Genomic DNA, 18,103 nt, shown 5'->3' on the forward strand with positions numbered 1-18,103 from the left:
TAAAGCTATGTCTTGGATTAAATCCTTCCTGGCTAACAGATCTATGAGGGTCTTCTGCCCCACTGCCTCAGCTGATCCTGCTCCAGTCCTTTGCAGTGTTCCCAAGGATCTTGCATTTCATCCACGCTCTACAATGTGTTCACAAAACTGCTCTTTGATATTTGCGACTATCTGGGTGTCACCTACATTAGTTACGCGGATGACACCCAGATACTCATCCCCATCTCGGCCGACCACACAGCTGACACCAAAGCCTTAAATGATGTTTATTTGATTATCCAGGCGTGGATTAGCCCAACACGAGCTCTGTCTTAGTGACGATAAGACAGAGCTCCTCATCCTAGGCTCCCCCAACCGTCTGAGCAGGTTAGATCCTACATTCAAATCCTTTGTCATCGATGGTAACATTATCAAGGTGACCAACGACACCAAAACCTTAGGTATTTAGCTTGACTCCTCCTTATCTCTCTCACGACAAACTAACGCTGTGATCTCAGCATCTGCCTTCACTTGCAAACGTATCACTGCCTGCTGTCCATTTATTACCACAGCTAACTGCATCATTCTTGCTAGAACCTTAATTATGTCCAAGCATGACTACTACAACGCCCTGTACCTTGGGACCAGTTTACGAAACCTCTGCAAGCTTCAGGTCACCCAAAATAATGCCATCAGGGCTGCCTTGAACATCCTGAGGAACCAACGCATGTCGGACACCCGACGCAACTTGCGTTGGCTCTCCGTTGCCCAAAGAGTTTCCCTTAAAGCTCTGGCCCTCACACATAAATGTCTGACTGACAAGGCACCCCCTTACTTGGCTTCCCGGTTCTCGTTGCAAACCTCCAGCTGACCACAAAGAGCAGCCCAAACCCACTGCCTGTCTGTACCCAGATTTAAATTACAAAAATCTGGCGGGGTCAGTTTCCCAGTCCTCGCTTCCAAATTATGGAATTCTCTGCCTACTTCTCTCAGATTGGAACCACCCTCCTATGCCTTTAAGAACAAAGACAGATCTTGGGCTCCTGGCCCAAGACTCACACAATCACCTACTGTCAGTCCCTACACTAGGACCAGCTCATTCACTACGACCTTTCGTAGCCTTTTTCTGTAAATATCTTAGACCTATTGCTTGTAATTACTATGTATATATTTCACAAATGTATAGTATGTTTTTGTCTGTAACTGTATAATGATGCTGTGTTTGGAACCTAAAATATGTGCCCAGATGCCTTTGGGTCAGGTGCGCTATATAAATAAAGAAATACAAATGTTATTTAATTAAGCATTATTGCCCAAGCAGGTTTGAATTCCAGGCCATTAGGTGCACGGAAAGTCTGACTTAATGGCCCAAGTGAAGCAAGGGCAGCTGAGGATTCCAGTGCAACGAATGGCAGGAATTCCACTCCTCCAGGCACTGCATGACAGCCCCAAAACCTTGAGTGAGAGAAGCCACGGCTTCCCTACAGCGATGCATTGCTAAGGTTACAATTCTGGGCCAAGGGAAGCCGCAGCAGCAGGATGAGACTTGCAAAGCCACAGAGGGGGCATTAACAAGAGGGAGAGGTTGGCAAATGGTGTGTGGGAGTGAACGGGCAGAACCGCTTGCACCCCGCTCCTGGGATTAAGGTGACTGGAAGGAAGGGGGAAACAGAGGGGCAAGGACAGCAGTAGGGGAGTCGTATTCCTTGAAAACCTCCTGCAGGTGCTAAACAAAGTACTCGCTTAAGATAGGAGAGAGATTCAGTCTCTGCTTTCTTTTCTCCTACGCCTGCAGAGGGAAAGAAAATGAAGTGAAGCGTAAAAGGAAAGTGTAAACTTCTTTTAAGCTTTCCTTCTGGCGCTTGTGTTGAACCCCCAAGGCCCTGTATGAGTTCATCCAACTTAACCTGTTCATTCCTGGTTTTAGTGTTCTGTTGATCCTTGGTCACACAGCTGAGAAACATTGTTGCAGTAAAACAAAGTGCCGGCCCCCGAAAGACACAGGGTTGGCATGCGACAGTGGAACGATGTAGAGTATTTGAGCAGAGAAGAACTTGGTTTTACAGATGTTGAATTTGCGACTCATTGTCAAACACTGAAAGAAACAATGCAGAAGACTGCCCATGCATCCACAGAGGGGAACGCTGCGAATACAGCGGTTGGGCTGGAGTCCAGAGGCTGCCGTCCACCCAGGGGGAGACCCCCTTGTCAAAACAGATGTCAATATAGTTCCAAAAATAATCTTTTGTGACGTTTTTCCATAACCAGCACTAGTACTCTGAATACTAAACTGCGCAAACTGCTTCTACCTTGGGTTCTCGGAATACCAACACAAGCTACAAAGAGTCCAAAACACAGCAAACAGACTGCTTCCGAGGCTTAAAAGATACCAGCACTTCAGCCCAGCCCTACGCACACTTCACTGGCTCCTATTCAGTTGGAGGATTCACCTTAAGGGCAAGGGCCCTAAATCTATCACAAGGAAATTGACCCGATACCAACTATCAAGAGTGCTCCGATCAAGCAACTATGCCCCAGTAATGGTGCCAGGCTTCACCCAGAAACACCACCGCGATCTTCCTTCTTATTCCTCTCAACCAAACTCTGGAACCTGGCCCAAATTCCTTCTCAAAGACGACTGCCACCAGAGCTTCAGAAAGAAGCTACTAAAGACCTGGCTATTGAACTAACACCATCAGGAGAACAGAATGAAAACATCAAGCAAGCGACGCCCACTCTGTAACTTCCACAAGAGGGAACATCCCCACCTTAGTTATACAAACATACCGTGGACCCCCACGCTACTCATCAGCGAAGAACTACTGCTAAACGGAATCTCACCAATGCAGTCGCAAACATGTAACAGACGCCTGGGAGAAGGAATAATGCTGGTGCCCGACTATCTCCCTCCTATTTACGCTCCCCACTACATTTACCCCTCGTTGGTCTACTTCCCTCTGCTCCCCGACTAATCGACTACCCTCTAAAATCTCCCATCACCTTGCACCACACACACACACATGGGGGACCTTGCGCCTCTAAGTTACCAATCACATGAAGAGTAATGTCACTATGAGAAAGCTTGCTCCCTTAGCGCTATCACACCCATACGCCCCCTCCCCCACAACAATGGCTAACCCATATTCACAGCGCTATCATTTATGAGATCTTGGGCTCTCCTACAGAGTCCAGTCTATTGTGTAGGCCCTCCCCCCTGACTATGTACTGGCGCATGTGGACTGCATGGCAGCTCATCCGGGTGGTGGGGTGGCCCTGATCCATAAAACTAACTATAAGGTTCTATGCTCAGTTCCTAATCATGCTCTAAAAAATGGAATGCTTATTAACCTGCATTACTGTCTCTCCCACTTCCACATTTACAATCTTAGTGGTCTATCTATGCCAAATTTCTTGCATTGGTGTTAGAACTACAGATCAAATATCCCGATCTGTTCTTTGTGGGTGATTTTAATCTTCCGTCAAACTCTGCCACGGCTGGGCAGCTGGCAAACGTTATGGCCCTGATGCTTAATCTGGGACTTCCTCAGTGGGTGGTGGAACTTATCCGCCAACAGGGTAATGTCTTGGATTTGATCTTTGCCCCTGAGGCGTCTATCACCACTGCCTCTCCCAGTACAGTCATATGGTCTGATCACTTCCTGGTCCCATTCTCAATCCTTGGCAGGGCGTCCTTTTCACCCCTGGTGAAACCTTAGATTTTCAAGCAGAGCTGGTACAGGGTGTCTAACCCCGAGCTCATCACTTCCCTGAGAGCTCACTGTGCTCAGGTGGCCGGCTGCTCCCTAACCACGTTAGATGCCTCATTTAAAGCAACTGCTCAGTCTTTGGCCCCCTTAGATTATGTAAGCAGAGAACCCGCTCCCCGGAGCCCTGGTTCTCAGAGAAAATTAGAGTTGGTAAACTGCGCTGTAGACAGGCTGAGAGAAAATGGCGGTGCAGTTACTCCTCTGAGGCTAAATCTATTTTTCGCCGCTCTTACTGCCCATCATAAAGCAGTTATAAAAGCAAAAAAATCTTTCTTCGCTTACAAGGTACAGAGTGCTCTCAATAAACCCAATGCCCTTTTTGATCTCGTCCATTCTTTATCTACTCCGGAGAAGGCACCGCCTTCACAGGCTCTGTGCGACTCTCTCTCCAAGTTTTTGTAACCAAAATCTATACTGTTCGGGACGATATAAACAGTGAGATACCTCAGCTACCCTGCAATATGGCCCCCGCTGGGCCTTCTCTTGCCCTGGGGTTGTGGTCTACGTTCCCTACGTTTTCTGATACAGACATATTAGAGGTTATCCAGCGTCTGAAATCAGCCTCTCCGGCGGATGCCATAACCCCTGGCTCTTCTGAAGGAAGCCTCGGGTGATCCGATTGCTCATATCACTACTGCCATTAATACCTCATTCGCAAGTGGGGTAATCCCGCTGACACTGAAGCAGGCTCTGGTGATCCCTCTGTTAAAGAAGCCCTTGTTAGATCCTGAAGTGCTAGCTAATTATCGTCACATCTCGCTTCTGCCTTTTTTGCTGAAGGTTCTGAGGCACTGGTCTCCCCTCTGCTTTCCACTTTCTTGGAATCGTCACATTACTTTGACTCATTTCAGTCTGGGTTCCGGCCTGGGAGAGGCGCTCAATCAGTCTTGAACTCCATGCTGGACGACCTAGTGTGCTTGCTGGATCAGGGAGGTTTCGGAGTGGTTCTGTTGTTGGATCTTTCAGCCGCTTTCGACACGGTTGTCCATCCCACCCTAATCTCCTGCCTTTCTGCCGCTGGTCTGTCTAGCTGAGTGCTGTCTAGCTGAGCGCTTGACTGGTTCGTGTCCTTCTTAGCCGATCGTTCCCAATCTTTCTGTTCTAGTCCGGTTTCACTCTTTTGTGGTGTTCCCTCAGGGTTCTGCGCTGTCTCCTCTTTTGTTTAATGTTTATATTAGGCCTCTATTACTACTCATCTTGTCTCATGGGTTCTGCTATTACTCTTATGCGGACGACACTCAAGTTATGGTTTGCCTGGATCTTACTCAATCTGACACAGTGATCAGGCTTGGAAAGTGTCTTGAGGACCTGGAGTCTTGAATGAGAACCAATTGGCTAAAATTAAATGGCAGTACGACAGAGGTTCTGGTCGTTTGGACCACTTCCCCCCCTCCGCTTTCAGACCCTGTGCCCACCTTGTCCGTCAAGAACCCGGGGGTCAAAATCTCTGCACCCCTTGCCATGGATGAGCAGGTGTGTAAAACCGGCACTTTAAGCTCTGTATTCTTCGTGAAGTCCTCCCTTTTATTCCAACAGATTGTCATGCTGCGGTGGAAGCTTTGTTGGTCCCGAGAGGGCTGGATTACTGCAATTCACTCTATTTGGCACAACTTCGCTACCTGTTAAACCGGTTTCAGTTGCTCCAAAACGCTGCTGCCAGATCCATTCTTCATCCCCCATTTGGAGCTCATATGTCCCCCTTGCTAAGGCAACGACATTGGCTCCCCATTGAAAGTCGCATTCTCTTTAAGGCCATGTGCATTGTGTCTAGTGCCTTTCATGGCCTGGGAGCAGAATATCTGCCAGAGAAATTAGTGCCATGTGCTTCTACACGCGTTTTGCGCTCTCAACCCGCTCTCTTGGTGGCGGTTCCCCAGTTCAGACTCTCGCGGACAGGTGGGCGTGCTTTCTCAGTGGCTGTGCTAAAGCTTGGAATGACTTGCCTCTCGCCCTACGTGGGACAGTTGATCATCTTACCTTCCGCCGGTTGCTCAAAACTATTATTTTAGCTTGCAATAGAAACAAGGAATTTCCTTCACGCAACTAGTCCCAAGATGCCCTCGGGCGTATATGCGCTCAATAAAATCATTTAACATAACAAAAAACACACCCAAGTGCCACCACTAAATCCACTGAACCAGAGCAGCACTCAGGATGTGGGTAACTCCGGCCTGCGCTCATCAACACTTCAGGTTTCACATTAGTTTCTCCCTGGATCCCACTAAAAAACCCCACCTCCTCCCTTTCCTTACAAGGCCACATGCAGCCAAACACCCAAAATGGCAGAAGGGGGCTGTATAAGACCACTTTACCTAATATAACGAGGTTATCATTTCCAGAGTTGTTCTACACAGGCCTGTCCGACAACAAAATAATGACTTGATAAACTGTGTATACATAAAAAAAAAAATAATAAATAATAAAAAGCTTTTTGGGTCGAGAGGTCACCAAGTTTCCTGGAGTAGAAACAATGGTCTTACAATCCCTGGGTAATGTTGCATGTTAGCCTCACTTTTCTAAATGATGCCTTAGGCGGGCTGACTCCTAAGATGTTGGCCAGCTTGTCGCACAGTGGATCTCTGTCTCTGCTCTTTTCCTCACTTGTCATGAAATCAGGAACTTTCCTTCTGGGCGGAGTCGAGCGTCCATTACATTAGTTCCCGCCTGACGGAGATCCCATTTCTCACGAGGCTTGGTCTTTCAATACTGGCTTTACTCTTAATCCAGGAACAGGAAATTGCCCCAGGAACCTCCATGCAGACTAGTTCCCACTTCCTCACACACCTGCTATTCATTCCATACTAAAAAAGCAGTCCTACTTTTTTTTTACAGTTATTACAATTGACAATAAAAAAAAGATTACGGTTAAGACATTATTTTGGAATCATAGCGACGCCAGCACCCCCTGCAACTGGGCACACTGACCAGAGTTGGGTTTTTCATGGTTTTCCTCATCAACGTCCCAAGAGTCCGCCCCGGGGACTTTTGCAGCTCTTGTTTTTAGGAATACCACATCAGCCTCTGCAGTCACATCTCCTGTTAAAGAAACACAAGATGCATTATTAACAGTTCACATGCTGCCCCACTGTCAGGTGCACTGCACGCATGATCTACTGACTTCACAAATAAGCGTGTATGAAGCACATTCATAGATTACCAGTATGAACCTCCTTAGTAATGTTGCCCGAGTTTTGTTTCTCATCAGGTCCCACATTGGACCCCCAATTCCCTCAGCCATGGCCTGGAGTGGGATTCAGCAAACAGATCTAACAGCCCAAAACCATATTTCTAAAGGAATTACACAGCCAACAGCACTATGCATTGTGGGAGCTGTAGGCCCATCTTTTCTAATTGGATAAATGTAACTGAGGAGGCCCAAAATGAAAGTTCCCACTTGCTGAAGGTTTCCCACGTGACATGGGGCCACTTAGCTGGTGCCAAGTAGGCATGGAAGTATTCGTGCACAGATGCATCAGTGCTCAAGTGAACATGTTTATGCATTAGCTTCTCTGTCAGGAGAGAATGTGCATATGTGTCCAATAGACCTAATGTCGCAATAAGAACCCACTGCTTGCGTCTGCCTTTCACACTCACTAGCGACAGGGGTTATCCGACCTCGCTTTTCAAAGTCCTGATGGTCCAGTGGGCTCTCATCTTCTTTTAATTTAGGCTTCAATGAAAACACAGAAGTGGCAATCACAGGGCCTGGTAAAAAAGAAAGAACAAATTAAGAATTAACTAACAAACGTATGTGAAATGATTAGATAACCAAATAGATCAATAGTGTTCCAAGAGCAGGTGCAAACAACAGACTCCGGCATCGCTCTTGTCCTTATGGGACAACACACAAAGAGGTGGCCTGTAGGTGGAAGGCCCACGTAAGACATGCAATGCATTGCCTCGTGCCAGGTACTAGCTTATTTATTATTTGACATTTGTATGGCACCTATACACGTGTCTCCAGCGACCACAAGACAAGAAGGTGCTGTGGGAGGAACATGGGATATCATAAGAAAACAAGAACAAAAGAAACTGTTGTATTGGCCGTGTGACAATCCAACCGTGCAAGTGCATACCATGGTGATAAGTGCAATGGGGGGGGTGGGGGGGGAGATGGAGAAGAGCAAGAGTGAGGGAGCCAAACAGGTGGGGGCGGGCAAGTGATATTCAGGCCAAAGCACCTTGTGCCAGGGCAAAGAGGGGAGGAAACGTGCAGTGGCCAGGAGGACTGGGATGTGGTAGTCCGCCAAAGGGAGCCAGAGGGCAAGTGCTGGCAAAGGATGCTGAGAGGGACTTGTGGCGGGGGGGTGGGGGGGGGTCTGGGGCTGGTCCCTGTAGGACTCTGAAGGGGCCAGGCCCCAGTCGCATTGGCAGGTGGAGTGTTTAGCACAGAAGGGGGAGAAGGAAGGAATTGGAGAAAAGGAAGGTCTTGAGAGGTTTCTGGAACTTAAGAAGATCCGGCTCAAGTCTAAGGGGTGGGAGGCTGTTCCAGAGGGAGGCACCAGCCAAGGAGAGGGATCGACCTCCCACTCTCGGCTTGGAGAAGCGTTTGACCTGCAGAGAGTTGGAGCTAGAACACTAAATGATTCTGACTGGGCAGTATTTCAGGAGGGAAAACTGGATGTAGCGAGGTCCCAGGCCCTAGAGAGCCTTGTGGATGATGCAAAGGGTTTTTAATTTGATCCTTGCAGTCACCGGGAACCAGTGGAGAGATTTTAGGGCTGGATTATATGCGGTCCCTGGGCCTGAGGCCAAGGTTAAGTCTTGCAGTCCTATTCTGGATTAGTTGGAGGGGGCACAGGGAGGAAAGAGGAATGTTGAAAAAGAGGCTATTGCAATAGAGCCAAGAATGAACCAGGGCTCTGGAGACGTCAAGCTTGTGGGGGAAAGTGAGGAAAGGTAGAATGCCCCTGAGGAGGAGAAGCTGAAAAGTGGACTTCTTGGCAAGGTCTGTGAAGTGTGGAGAGAAGGAGAGAGAGGGGAGTCAAAGAGAGGGGAGTTATGCAGAGTGAAGGTGGATTGTATTGGACATGCAGTGCATTGCCTCGTGCCAGGCACTAGTGTGATGTTGGAAATGCATCGGAGGAACAGGGCCTCCGCATACTTGTCTTTTATTGCCTTATCATGTATGTTCTGTCTTGTTTTCCGCACAGGAGTTCATATGGGACTCATGGCGGTGCGGCCCTTCCTGTATTTGGTTTGGTGAACAGACCCTTGGGATACCCTTATGGCACCCATGGGTCGGAGTACGACCCAGTACTCCTAGTGTATGTTTTTGAGAACCTGTGGGTGGCCCACAGAGCAGGGTACTGGCTGGTGGCAGCTATGTGCTGAATTGACAGTTGCCCTGAGCATCCTCAATTTTGGGATACCCAGGCCCTTTCATTGGAATCAGTTGATTCCTGATAGGAAACAAGATGGCCCCTGTGGCCCCTTGCTTTCTATCGCCTGTTACCTTACTTTTCCCAAAGTCCCGGGAAGCCCTGACTCTGTCCCTTCCCCCTGACTGGCTGTTGGTTGGAAGTTCCAAATATGGTGTTGTGGGGGAAGTCCAGGCTATACTGGCTGGAGCCTTCCCAATGACTATGTTGTGGGTACACCCGTGGGGTGGGACCTGGGTGAATGGAGTGTGTGACGAATACGCATTCTGTGTTAAGGGTGTCTAGTATCTGGTGTTTTACACAATTACTGAGACAGCCCTGCCCGAAACTGGTATGAATGCAGTGTGTAGTGCTGAATGACGTGGTACTTGTCCGAATCCACATTCTGTGCTGTGAGTGTCTGGATGGAGAAGAATGGCCTGAATGCACCGTGCGCCTGATTGGCTGACTGCCTGCCTAAATGCCCTTCTGAGTGATTGGTTGCCTGTGTGTGACCCAGCAGAGTGAATGGGAGATCAACAGTATATCTGGGGGCCTCTCACTGCTAGATTTCGTTCAGAAGCTGAAGTAGAAACTGATAAGTAACTTTGAAGCCCGCTGGAAGAAAAAGAACTGATGCTACTGTACTTCGCTTATCTAAAAGCTACGTGACTGTCAAGGAACTGACCCAAGAGAGGACCTGGCTGGGAGACCTCTTCCCGAGCTACGAGGGACCATCGTGCACCAGCTGACCTTTGCCAAAGCTCCCTGGATGCCAGACCCTCGAAAGGCTGCCGACCGGAGAAGGGGACTGCCACGGAGAACGAAGAGAAACACCGGACAGCCGTCCACCGTCGCCGACCGGAGCCGCAGTGCCCCCTTTGCCTAAGAACAATTTGATCCAAGGATTCCCTTGTTCATCCTCGTCGACTGCTTTCGTCCTGACGGAGAAAGTCAAGGCCGTTGACGACCGAGGAGAATCTGCCAGTGGGTTTCCCGTCACCCAAAGACTTCAGACGCTGAAGAAGCTACTGAAGCCAGCCGTGGACACACCCCGTTCGCCGACGCCAGACGCCGGCGACCCAGCGCCCTTGCTCGGCCAAAGTTCTTCATTGACTCTTTGCGGCAACAAACACTCGTCGTTGAGGTGCACCGCACGACTCAGCTTGCAGGACGTTTTCGACCGATCGTCAACGAGCACTGCAAGAACCAAAGCTGCTACCGCAACGACAGTGTTCACCCTTTTTCCTCTTGGGATCTCGACGATCTGTGGCTCCTGTTTTAAAGGGTTCTGCTCAAAAAGGATCCGTCGACGACCCGACTTCGAACTCTGCTATTCCAGGTACATTGGGGTTGTAGAACTATTTGGAAGGAAATAAGACTCTTGTGGACATAATATGGACTGGCCTGGTCCGAAATATCTTTATTTACAGGTTGCCCAGGCGGGGGATCCTCAGACAGAACTGTGTCTCGGTAACAAGGCCAGTATTCTGCCTATTGTTCTAACCAACTGCTTTTCCTCCTATGTCTATTGTTGGTTCTCTTTATTAATTGATTTGTATGTTATTGGGGCTGTTAGCCGTGGTCGCATTTTAAAGGAATCGATAGCCAAGAGTGGTACCACGTAGAATTGTGTATATATTTACCATTGTAGATTAACTGAGCACAAAGTGAGTTATTGTGATTGTGTACATAACCTTGAATATTAATTATATAAAGACTGTGTTTTAACTAATACAGTGTGTGGACACTACTTTGTGGGTGCTTGGGGACTACACTGTAAGAACCAGCCCGCATCACCTCCTGAGAAGCTAGGCCTTCATTGCTGGAGAATAGCTACCCTATAGAGAATATTGGCTGGGGTCCTCTGTGCCTCTCCTCTGCCATATTGAGAGCCTGAGTACCGACCCTGCCCCTCCAGTCTTTACAACTAGGTTATGCACAGTGAAGGTCTTCTGTATAGGACATGCCGTTCAATATCTTGAAGGCGCCCATCCCCCGACACAATATCCAAAAACCCAAATAATGGGCACACCCCACTAGGGAAGGAGACCAAAAGATGGATTGCAAAAGGAACAAAGTTTTATATAAGATATGTGGTGCACACAGAGAACCCTGCTGCCCAGAGAGTGCTCTGCCAAAAATTACACGGGCAGCACATTTTAAAAGAAAACTGCGTCACTAAAGATGCCATGCTATAGGTGCAGAGTTCTGGAATACAATTGGTGAGACACAATGATACATTATACATCCATAAGAGATGACCACGCTGGATTGCATTTGTATTTATTGTGTTTTATATAGCGCATTTGTCCAAAGCGCTTTACATAGGACAGTCAACAATATAATGAATCAGAATGTAAATCAACGTTCATAAACAGTAACATTCAAACTGTGTCCATAAATAGTAACAATCAATTAGCATTCATAAGAGTAAGTGAATCAGTGTTCATTAGCAGATTAAATCAGTTAGAGGACTGTAGCAGGTGGGTTTTTAGAGTAAACGGAACAGAGGCTAGGAAGTAATGGAGCGAAGAGACAGGGGAAGCATGTTCCAGTGAAGAGGGGCTAGGAGCTGGAACGAGCAAAAACAGGATTGGGCACAAGGGGGACATGGGACATTGAGTCTAAAAAGATTAGTAGAGCGGAGGGAGCAAGATGGAGAGTAAAAAGAAAGGGGAGATGCAAGGTAGTCAGGAGCAAGGCCATAGAGACAATTGCACACAAGACAGAGAAAGTTGTATTTAAGTTGAGAATAGAAGGGCAACCAGCCAAGAAAGGCCAGGGAAGGAGAAATTGGGTCATGGTAGGAGAGAAGACAGAGTGAGCGAATTGAAGAATGATAGATAGAAGAGGAGCAAGGCGTGAGTGGGGAAGACCAAAGAACAGAACAGAACAATAGTATAGTCGGGAGAAGACTAGTGAGGAGATGAGGAGATTGTTGAAGAGATGAAATGGACAGGCGCGGGATGTAAGGGAGATGTGGTGGTCGAAGGAGAGATTAGATTCAAAGTAAATGCCAAGATTGCGGGCGGAGGGAGAGCTTGAGAGACAGGAGGGAGGAAAAGAGATGGAAGAGGGAGGAGATTGCGAGATGATAGTGTTAGCCGGAAAGAATAGGACCTCCGTTTTTTCTGGCATTGAGAGTGAGGAAGTGAGAGGTCATCCAGGACTTGATGGCAGTGAGGCAGGATGAGAGAGTCTTGTAAATCCTTGAGGAGAAAGATAGAGAGAGCTGGGTGTCATCAGCGTAGAAGTGGTGTGACATTCCCAAGAAAGGTAGTATATAAGTAAAATAGAAAGGGACTAAGGACTGAACCTTGAGGAACGCCATGGACAAGAGGAACATGAGGAGAGGTGTTGCCGCCCCAAGAGACAGCAAAGGTACGGTTGGATAGGTAAGATGAAAACCATGATAGAACAGACCCGCGCAGACCGGGAAGGAGAGAGAGTCCATGAGCAAAGAATGATCTATAGTGTCAAAGGCAGAGGACAGATCAAGTAAAATAAAAATAGACAAGTGTTTGAAGTAGCGAGCAGTGAGAAGAGAAGTATGTAGGTAAGGGCTGTTTCAGTTGAGTAGTCGGGGCAGAAACCAGACTGAGTCGGAGGAAGGAGAGATAGGTTAGACACGAATGATGAGATTCGTGAATAAACAAGGCGCTCAGGGAGTTTGGATAGAAAAGGTAAGGGGGATATAGGACGGAAATTAGAAGCAGGAAGGGGGTTAGCTGTAGGTTTCTTTAGGATAGGTATGATAATTGCATGTTTAAAAGCAGTAGGAAAGGTAGAGGTGGTGAGACAAATGTTAAAGGAGGTGAGAAAGGTTACCAGAGGTGGGAAGACTTTGGGGATAAGTGAAGAGGGGATGGAGTCAGTGGGGGCTGCTGTAGGGTGACCTCTGGCCAGGAGGAGGGCCATCTCAGTGTCCGTTACGGGAGGAAAGGGAGAGATAGTGCTGGAGGGGGTAGGGAAGGATAAGCAGGAGGAGTCATAGGAAGGTGAAGATAGTATGTCCTGGCGCAGGGAATGCACTTTGGAAGAGAAGAAGTTGGCAAGGTCAGATGCTGTTAAGGACGAGTTGATGGACGGGTCAGGTGTAGGAGGAGAGAGAAGTCTGGTTAGGGTTTGGAAGAGACGTCGAGGATGAGTGGATTGACTGAAGAAGGCCAGAGACGTAGGTACGTTTGGCAGACTTAATACAGTTGTCATATAGGACGTGATAAGAGAAATAGGTTGCATGGTTCGTAGGAGAAAAGTGTTTGCGACAGCGCCTTTCAAGGTGGCGAAGGAGGCGGCGCATAGAACAGACGAGGAGAGAACCAGGGTTGGGCAGGTTTGTGAGTGGGCCGAAAGGAAGAAAGAGTAAAGTTGATCAAGGCTAGATGTGAGACATGAAGAGAGAGTGGACGCAGCTTCATCTGCAGAGAGAGAGAGAGAGGAGAGAAGTGTGTGAGAGATGGTAGAGTGTGTATGCAGGTATCATGGAAGAGCAAGGAGTTAAAATTGCGTAGATCACGCCTGAAGAAAGTTTTAGTGGAGGAGATGGAAGAGGTGCTAGAGGGAGTAGGCGGGAGCAAGGAAGCTGAGATTAGGGTGTGATCTGAAAGGTAGACGGGGAGAGTAGATATGGAGGAGGCAGTAAACGATGAGGTGAAGAACCAGACATATGAGTGGGAGGATTGGGAAGTGGGGAAAGTAGGTGAGAGTCAAGTATTGATAGGAAGGCGGATATTGGATGAGTAGAGGAAAGATGAAGATTAAAGTCTCCGAGCGAGACAAGAGGTCTAGGTAGAATGTGACCAAGAAGGTGGTCAATATCTTTGCAGAATGAGCCAACCGGTCCAGGTTGGGGGTAGATAATGAGAAGAGAAATGGCGTGAGGAGCAGTGAAGATTTTATATATAAATTCAAATGAGGAATATTCTGTTAAGGGTACGGGTGATGGAATAGATTGACATTTAGGACTGTAAAGTAAGCCAAGACCGCCGCCACGTCTATTGGCACGAGGGACATGTGCAAAAGAGGATAGAGAAGTAGTGAGAGAAGCAGCAACAGTTGTGTTATGTGGGAGAATCCGAGTTTCAGTTATGCAGAGAAAATTAAGATGTAGGTGTAGAAAAAGGTCCAGCACTGCCATGGACTTATTGCAGAGGGATCTTCCATTCCATAGTGCAAGGTCGATAGTGGAAGTGTAAGTAAGTTGCGGGTAGATGAGATTTGGATTTATGGGTGGAGTGGTGGAGCGGTAGACGGTATGAGGGATCGTGGGAGGGGACCGGGTAGGTATGGAGATAGTCATAAAGATAAGCAGTGCCTTGAGGCTGGACCAGAGCACAGTAGGTGGAACAAGTGATGATGGGAACAGGCGGGCAGGGTGTATCATGCTCATAGGGTCTATGGCCACGGACGCGCCGCGGACAGCTGCAGACAGCTAGGACCCACTTCGCTGCAGCTTTGCTTGGAGGCGGGAGTTTCAGCCGCTGTGAAGCGAGCGTGAGCGAGCAAGGCTGGTGGGCATGGCCTCCGCTTCAGTGGTCTGTTGCTAGGTAACAGATAACAGTGCCCCTTCTGGTGATGCCAGGAGGTAGTGGAAGGGCAAACGGGTGAGGCCTGCTGTGCTGCTGCACAGCAGGGTGGCCCAGAAAGATGTCAGGCAGCTGGAGGCACTTAGCTCGCCTCGCCGTGGCTTCGCCTGGGGGCGGGCGATTCAGCTGCACGTTTGCCTGTTCGGGCTGTTGCTCGGGTATCTATCCCACAGCATGTGGGTCAGCTGGGCTCATCTCCGTTGGGGTGAAGGTCATGTGGGTAAAGCGCTAAATTACTAGCTGCCTAAGCTACAATAACAGGATATGAGGGCATGAGACAAATGGAAGGCATAAAACTTTGACATGAATGGGGGTGCTTCTCAGAGTTCATTGACAAGTTATGTATGCATTCTACCCTCCGCACCCAGATACCCATAAATCCAGTGCCCCCGACCCAGGTGCTCGCCTTGGGGGTTTTGACGAGTAGGCATGCGTTATGTTTGGGGAGAATATATTGGTGTCTGAGATTAGGGCTATGGTGGGTGTCCTCAGTTGGTCAGATGTGTATCTGGATCAAACAGAGGGGCACGGGCCTGGTGGACTGTGGCTTGGCGGGGCTCGAGGGGGCACAGGCAGGTTAGTGGACATGGCTAGATTCTTAGGCTGGGGCCTGCTCCGGTCTCACACAGTGCAGTGAGCTCATCTTCCCATGGGCGATGTTAACTGTTGCAACAACGAATGGCTGGACTTCCTTGAGAACAGGTCTTGTGCAGAGCTGGCAGGAGGCGGGGCTGGCCTGGGCTGTTCGTACGAGGCGCTGGGCAGGGGAAGAGACAGGTTTCTAGAGATCATTTTCGGGCCTAGTGAAAGATGGCTTCTGGTGTGTCACAAGATGGAGTCTCTGAGCTTCAATAAGGCTTGGTTACGTGTTTTTATTTTGTTAGTAATTACAGGGTGATTAGTACAGACTACGCGTAGGACAGAGGGGGGACATCTCACCCCTCTGTTGTAAGCGAGATCCGTCCAAGCGGGAATGGTCAGAGGGGAGGGAAACACCACCTCTCTCCCAACATTCCCCCTTTTGTTACTCCTAAAGTAAAGTATTTTTTTTTTTATTTCTTTTATTGATTTTATGCAAACAAAACAATGAAAACCAAACAAGCAGCATAATCATAATAGTTCAATTACACATCAAGTTATCATAGTCACTGCTCCCATTATCCCTCCCTCCTCCCGTGAGCCTATTTGTCAATTGCTTTCAATGTACTGCACATGCGGCCGGGTTTCGTTCTCTTCGGAGTCCGTTGGATTTAATATTACTCCAAACAATTCTGTTATTAGTGTTTTCCAGGCCAATAGGGTGCCCACCTCCCCCTCATCAGCCCGGCTACTCGCATCTTGCCATGCCACCGTTTCAGCCTCCGCCCATTTCTGTAAGTCCTTCCACCATACATCCACCTTAGGTTTGTGGCATTTCTTCCACCCCATGGCGATCCTACGTTTCGCAAGCACATACGCCAGATTTCTCAGTTTCTCAATATGTTTGAGTTTCCGTGGCCTGGGGAACACGCCCTGTAAGCAGGCCCAAGCCGTGTCTGTGACTAGAGTAACCCCTTTATCAGCCAGTTTCTGCACCACTTCACCCCAGTAGCACCTAATAATCGGGCACGACCAAAACATATGTGTCATGTCAGCGTTTTCCAGGTTACATTTAGGACACACTTGTACTCCAGCGTTTAGGAACTTAGATATCCTCAAGGGGGTCATGTATGCCCTATGCGTTACGTACAGCTGAATTTGTTTTAATCTGACATTTCTAGACACTTTTTTGTGGTAACCCAGGGCACGCTCCCACATCCCGTCCTCCATCGGGGCCCCCACTTCCATCTCCCAGTCCAGTCTCAGATGCGTCAAATCTTTCCACTCCTAAAGTAAAGTATACCCTCCCCCAGTACGTCTGTGTTCCTCTGCCCTTTTTACTGCTTCGTCCCAGGCGGGAGTACCTTTTATTGGGATCCAGGCTCGGCACACATTTCTTAAACTGTCCCCATGCCGTGTGTATTCTTCAGGAGTGCATGTCATTTAAATACAATCCCTGTCCCCATCTAGATCGTCCCACAGCTCTGTATAGTTTTCTAGATCTTGGGGTTGTTTGATGGTTGTGTGATATAAATTATCGACCACGTCCCGTGTTATATATCGCCACCATGCGATACTTGGGCTCATCACTTTCGACAGTTTGTACTTGGGCTTCCCTAGTATCATGAGGCAGCTTCCCATTACCATTTCTGTTGCCTATAGTCACCATCATCATCGCACTACTAGGAATCTCTTCTGCACAGCATCAGACCCCTAACTGACAGACACAGAAGATCAGCAGAAGGAAGACTATGATGGGGATCAGTAGCTTCATTGCAGTCCCAAGCAATGATGGTACCCAGCCGAACTCCATGCTGAACCAGTCACTGGGCTGGACACCACCTTCTTTTTTCATTCTCACTCCAAGTTCATGTACTGCAGCAATTACATGTGAAAGTGTCCCAGTTATCAGCATCTGAAGAAGGTAAGAAAGTGATTTTTCGGCAAACACAGCCTTTCATTGCTGTGAGGAGATCTAGGACATAGCGGTTTTGCATTGTCATCAGTCTCAGTGCTCTTAGTTCTACCGTGATGACATTGAACCCTTCCTCGGTGTCGTTGGCCAGTTGGATCAGCTCCCAGCTAATTATCTGGAGCCACTTGGCATTTGCTCGTGCTTGGATGCTGAGGGATCAGTGATGCAAAAAGTGTCTGGGCTGAGTTGAAAAGTTTGTACTCATCCGGGATCTGTACCAAGAGGTCAGAAGAGTCTTTAGAGAGGTTGTTGGATGCTCTCTTTTTGCGCAACACTTAGTCTTGCAGTCGTGGTTTTGTGTGCCAGTTGTTGGTTGGACACCCCTTACCCCTTGACATGCTTCTCCGGAATCACCAGTAGTGCAGAGTGCAGCGCTGCCAGAGCACAGTAGCCCCTCCATGATGACGGGAGGTGCAGGTGCCCGTTTCCCACACACCCAGTAATGGTCCATCAAAGCCGCAGTTCCTTTACGCATGTCAGGAATGACGAGGGTTCTGATGCAGAATGTGTTTGAACCCATGGATACTCTTCCTTCCCCGTGGAAACAAAGTTCATATTTTTCTTCATGCTGGATCTTGATTGGTTTTTCGAGGGCTGTGACCCATTTCTGCTTAGTGATGTATTGGGACCATATCTGTGCACACGTATCTTCCATCCATTGCAGCCTTTCGTCCGATAGGCCACGTAACACTTCTGCTTTACACATCACTGTTGCATCTTGCCATTTGTTGTCAGCAAACATTGTCCCTTTTATTGCTAGGAACGGCTCCTTAAAGCATGTCACACCTTCAGGTTTCTTTTTGCATAGCTTCCCATCTTTGCAATGCCCTTGCCTCTCACTTCATCTCAAAACCC

General features: G+C 48.3%; 1 protein-coding gene across 1 annotated transcript in view; it reads right to left on the minus strand.

Moving 5' to 3' along the window:
* The window catches only part of LOC138473367 (zinc finger protein 485-like), a 275,091-nt gene that overhangs the window by 202,016 nt on the left and 54,972 nt on the right, over positions 1-18,103 (minus strand). The window contains exons 3-4 of the mRNA XM_069612055.1: positions 7,341-7,451; positions 6,672-6,782 (exon numbers count right to left, since the gene is read on the minus strand). Of these exons, the coding sequence (XP_069468156.1) occupies positions 6,672-6,782; positions 7,341-7,451 (222 nt within the window). The remainder of the gene's footprint in view (positions 1-6,671; positions 6,783-7,340; positions 7,452-18,103) is intronic.

This window comes from Ambystoma mexicanum, chromosome 8, assembly GCF_040938575.1.
Source record: "Ambystoma mexicanum isolate Mex_15411 chromosome 8, UKY_AmexF1_1, whole genome shotgun sequence".
Lineage (NCBI taxonomy): Eukaryota > Metazoa > Chordata > Amphibia > Caudata > Ambystomatidae > Ambystoma > Ambystoma mexicanum.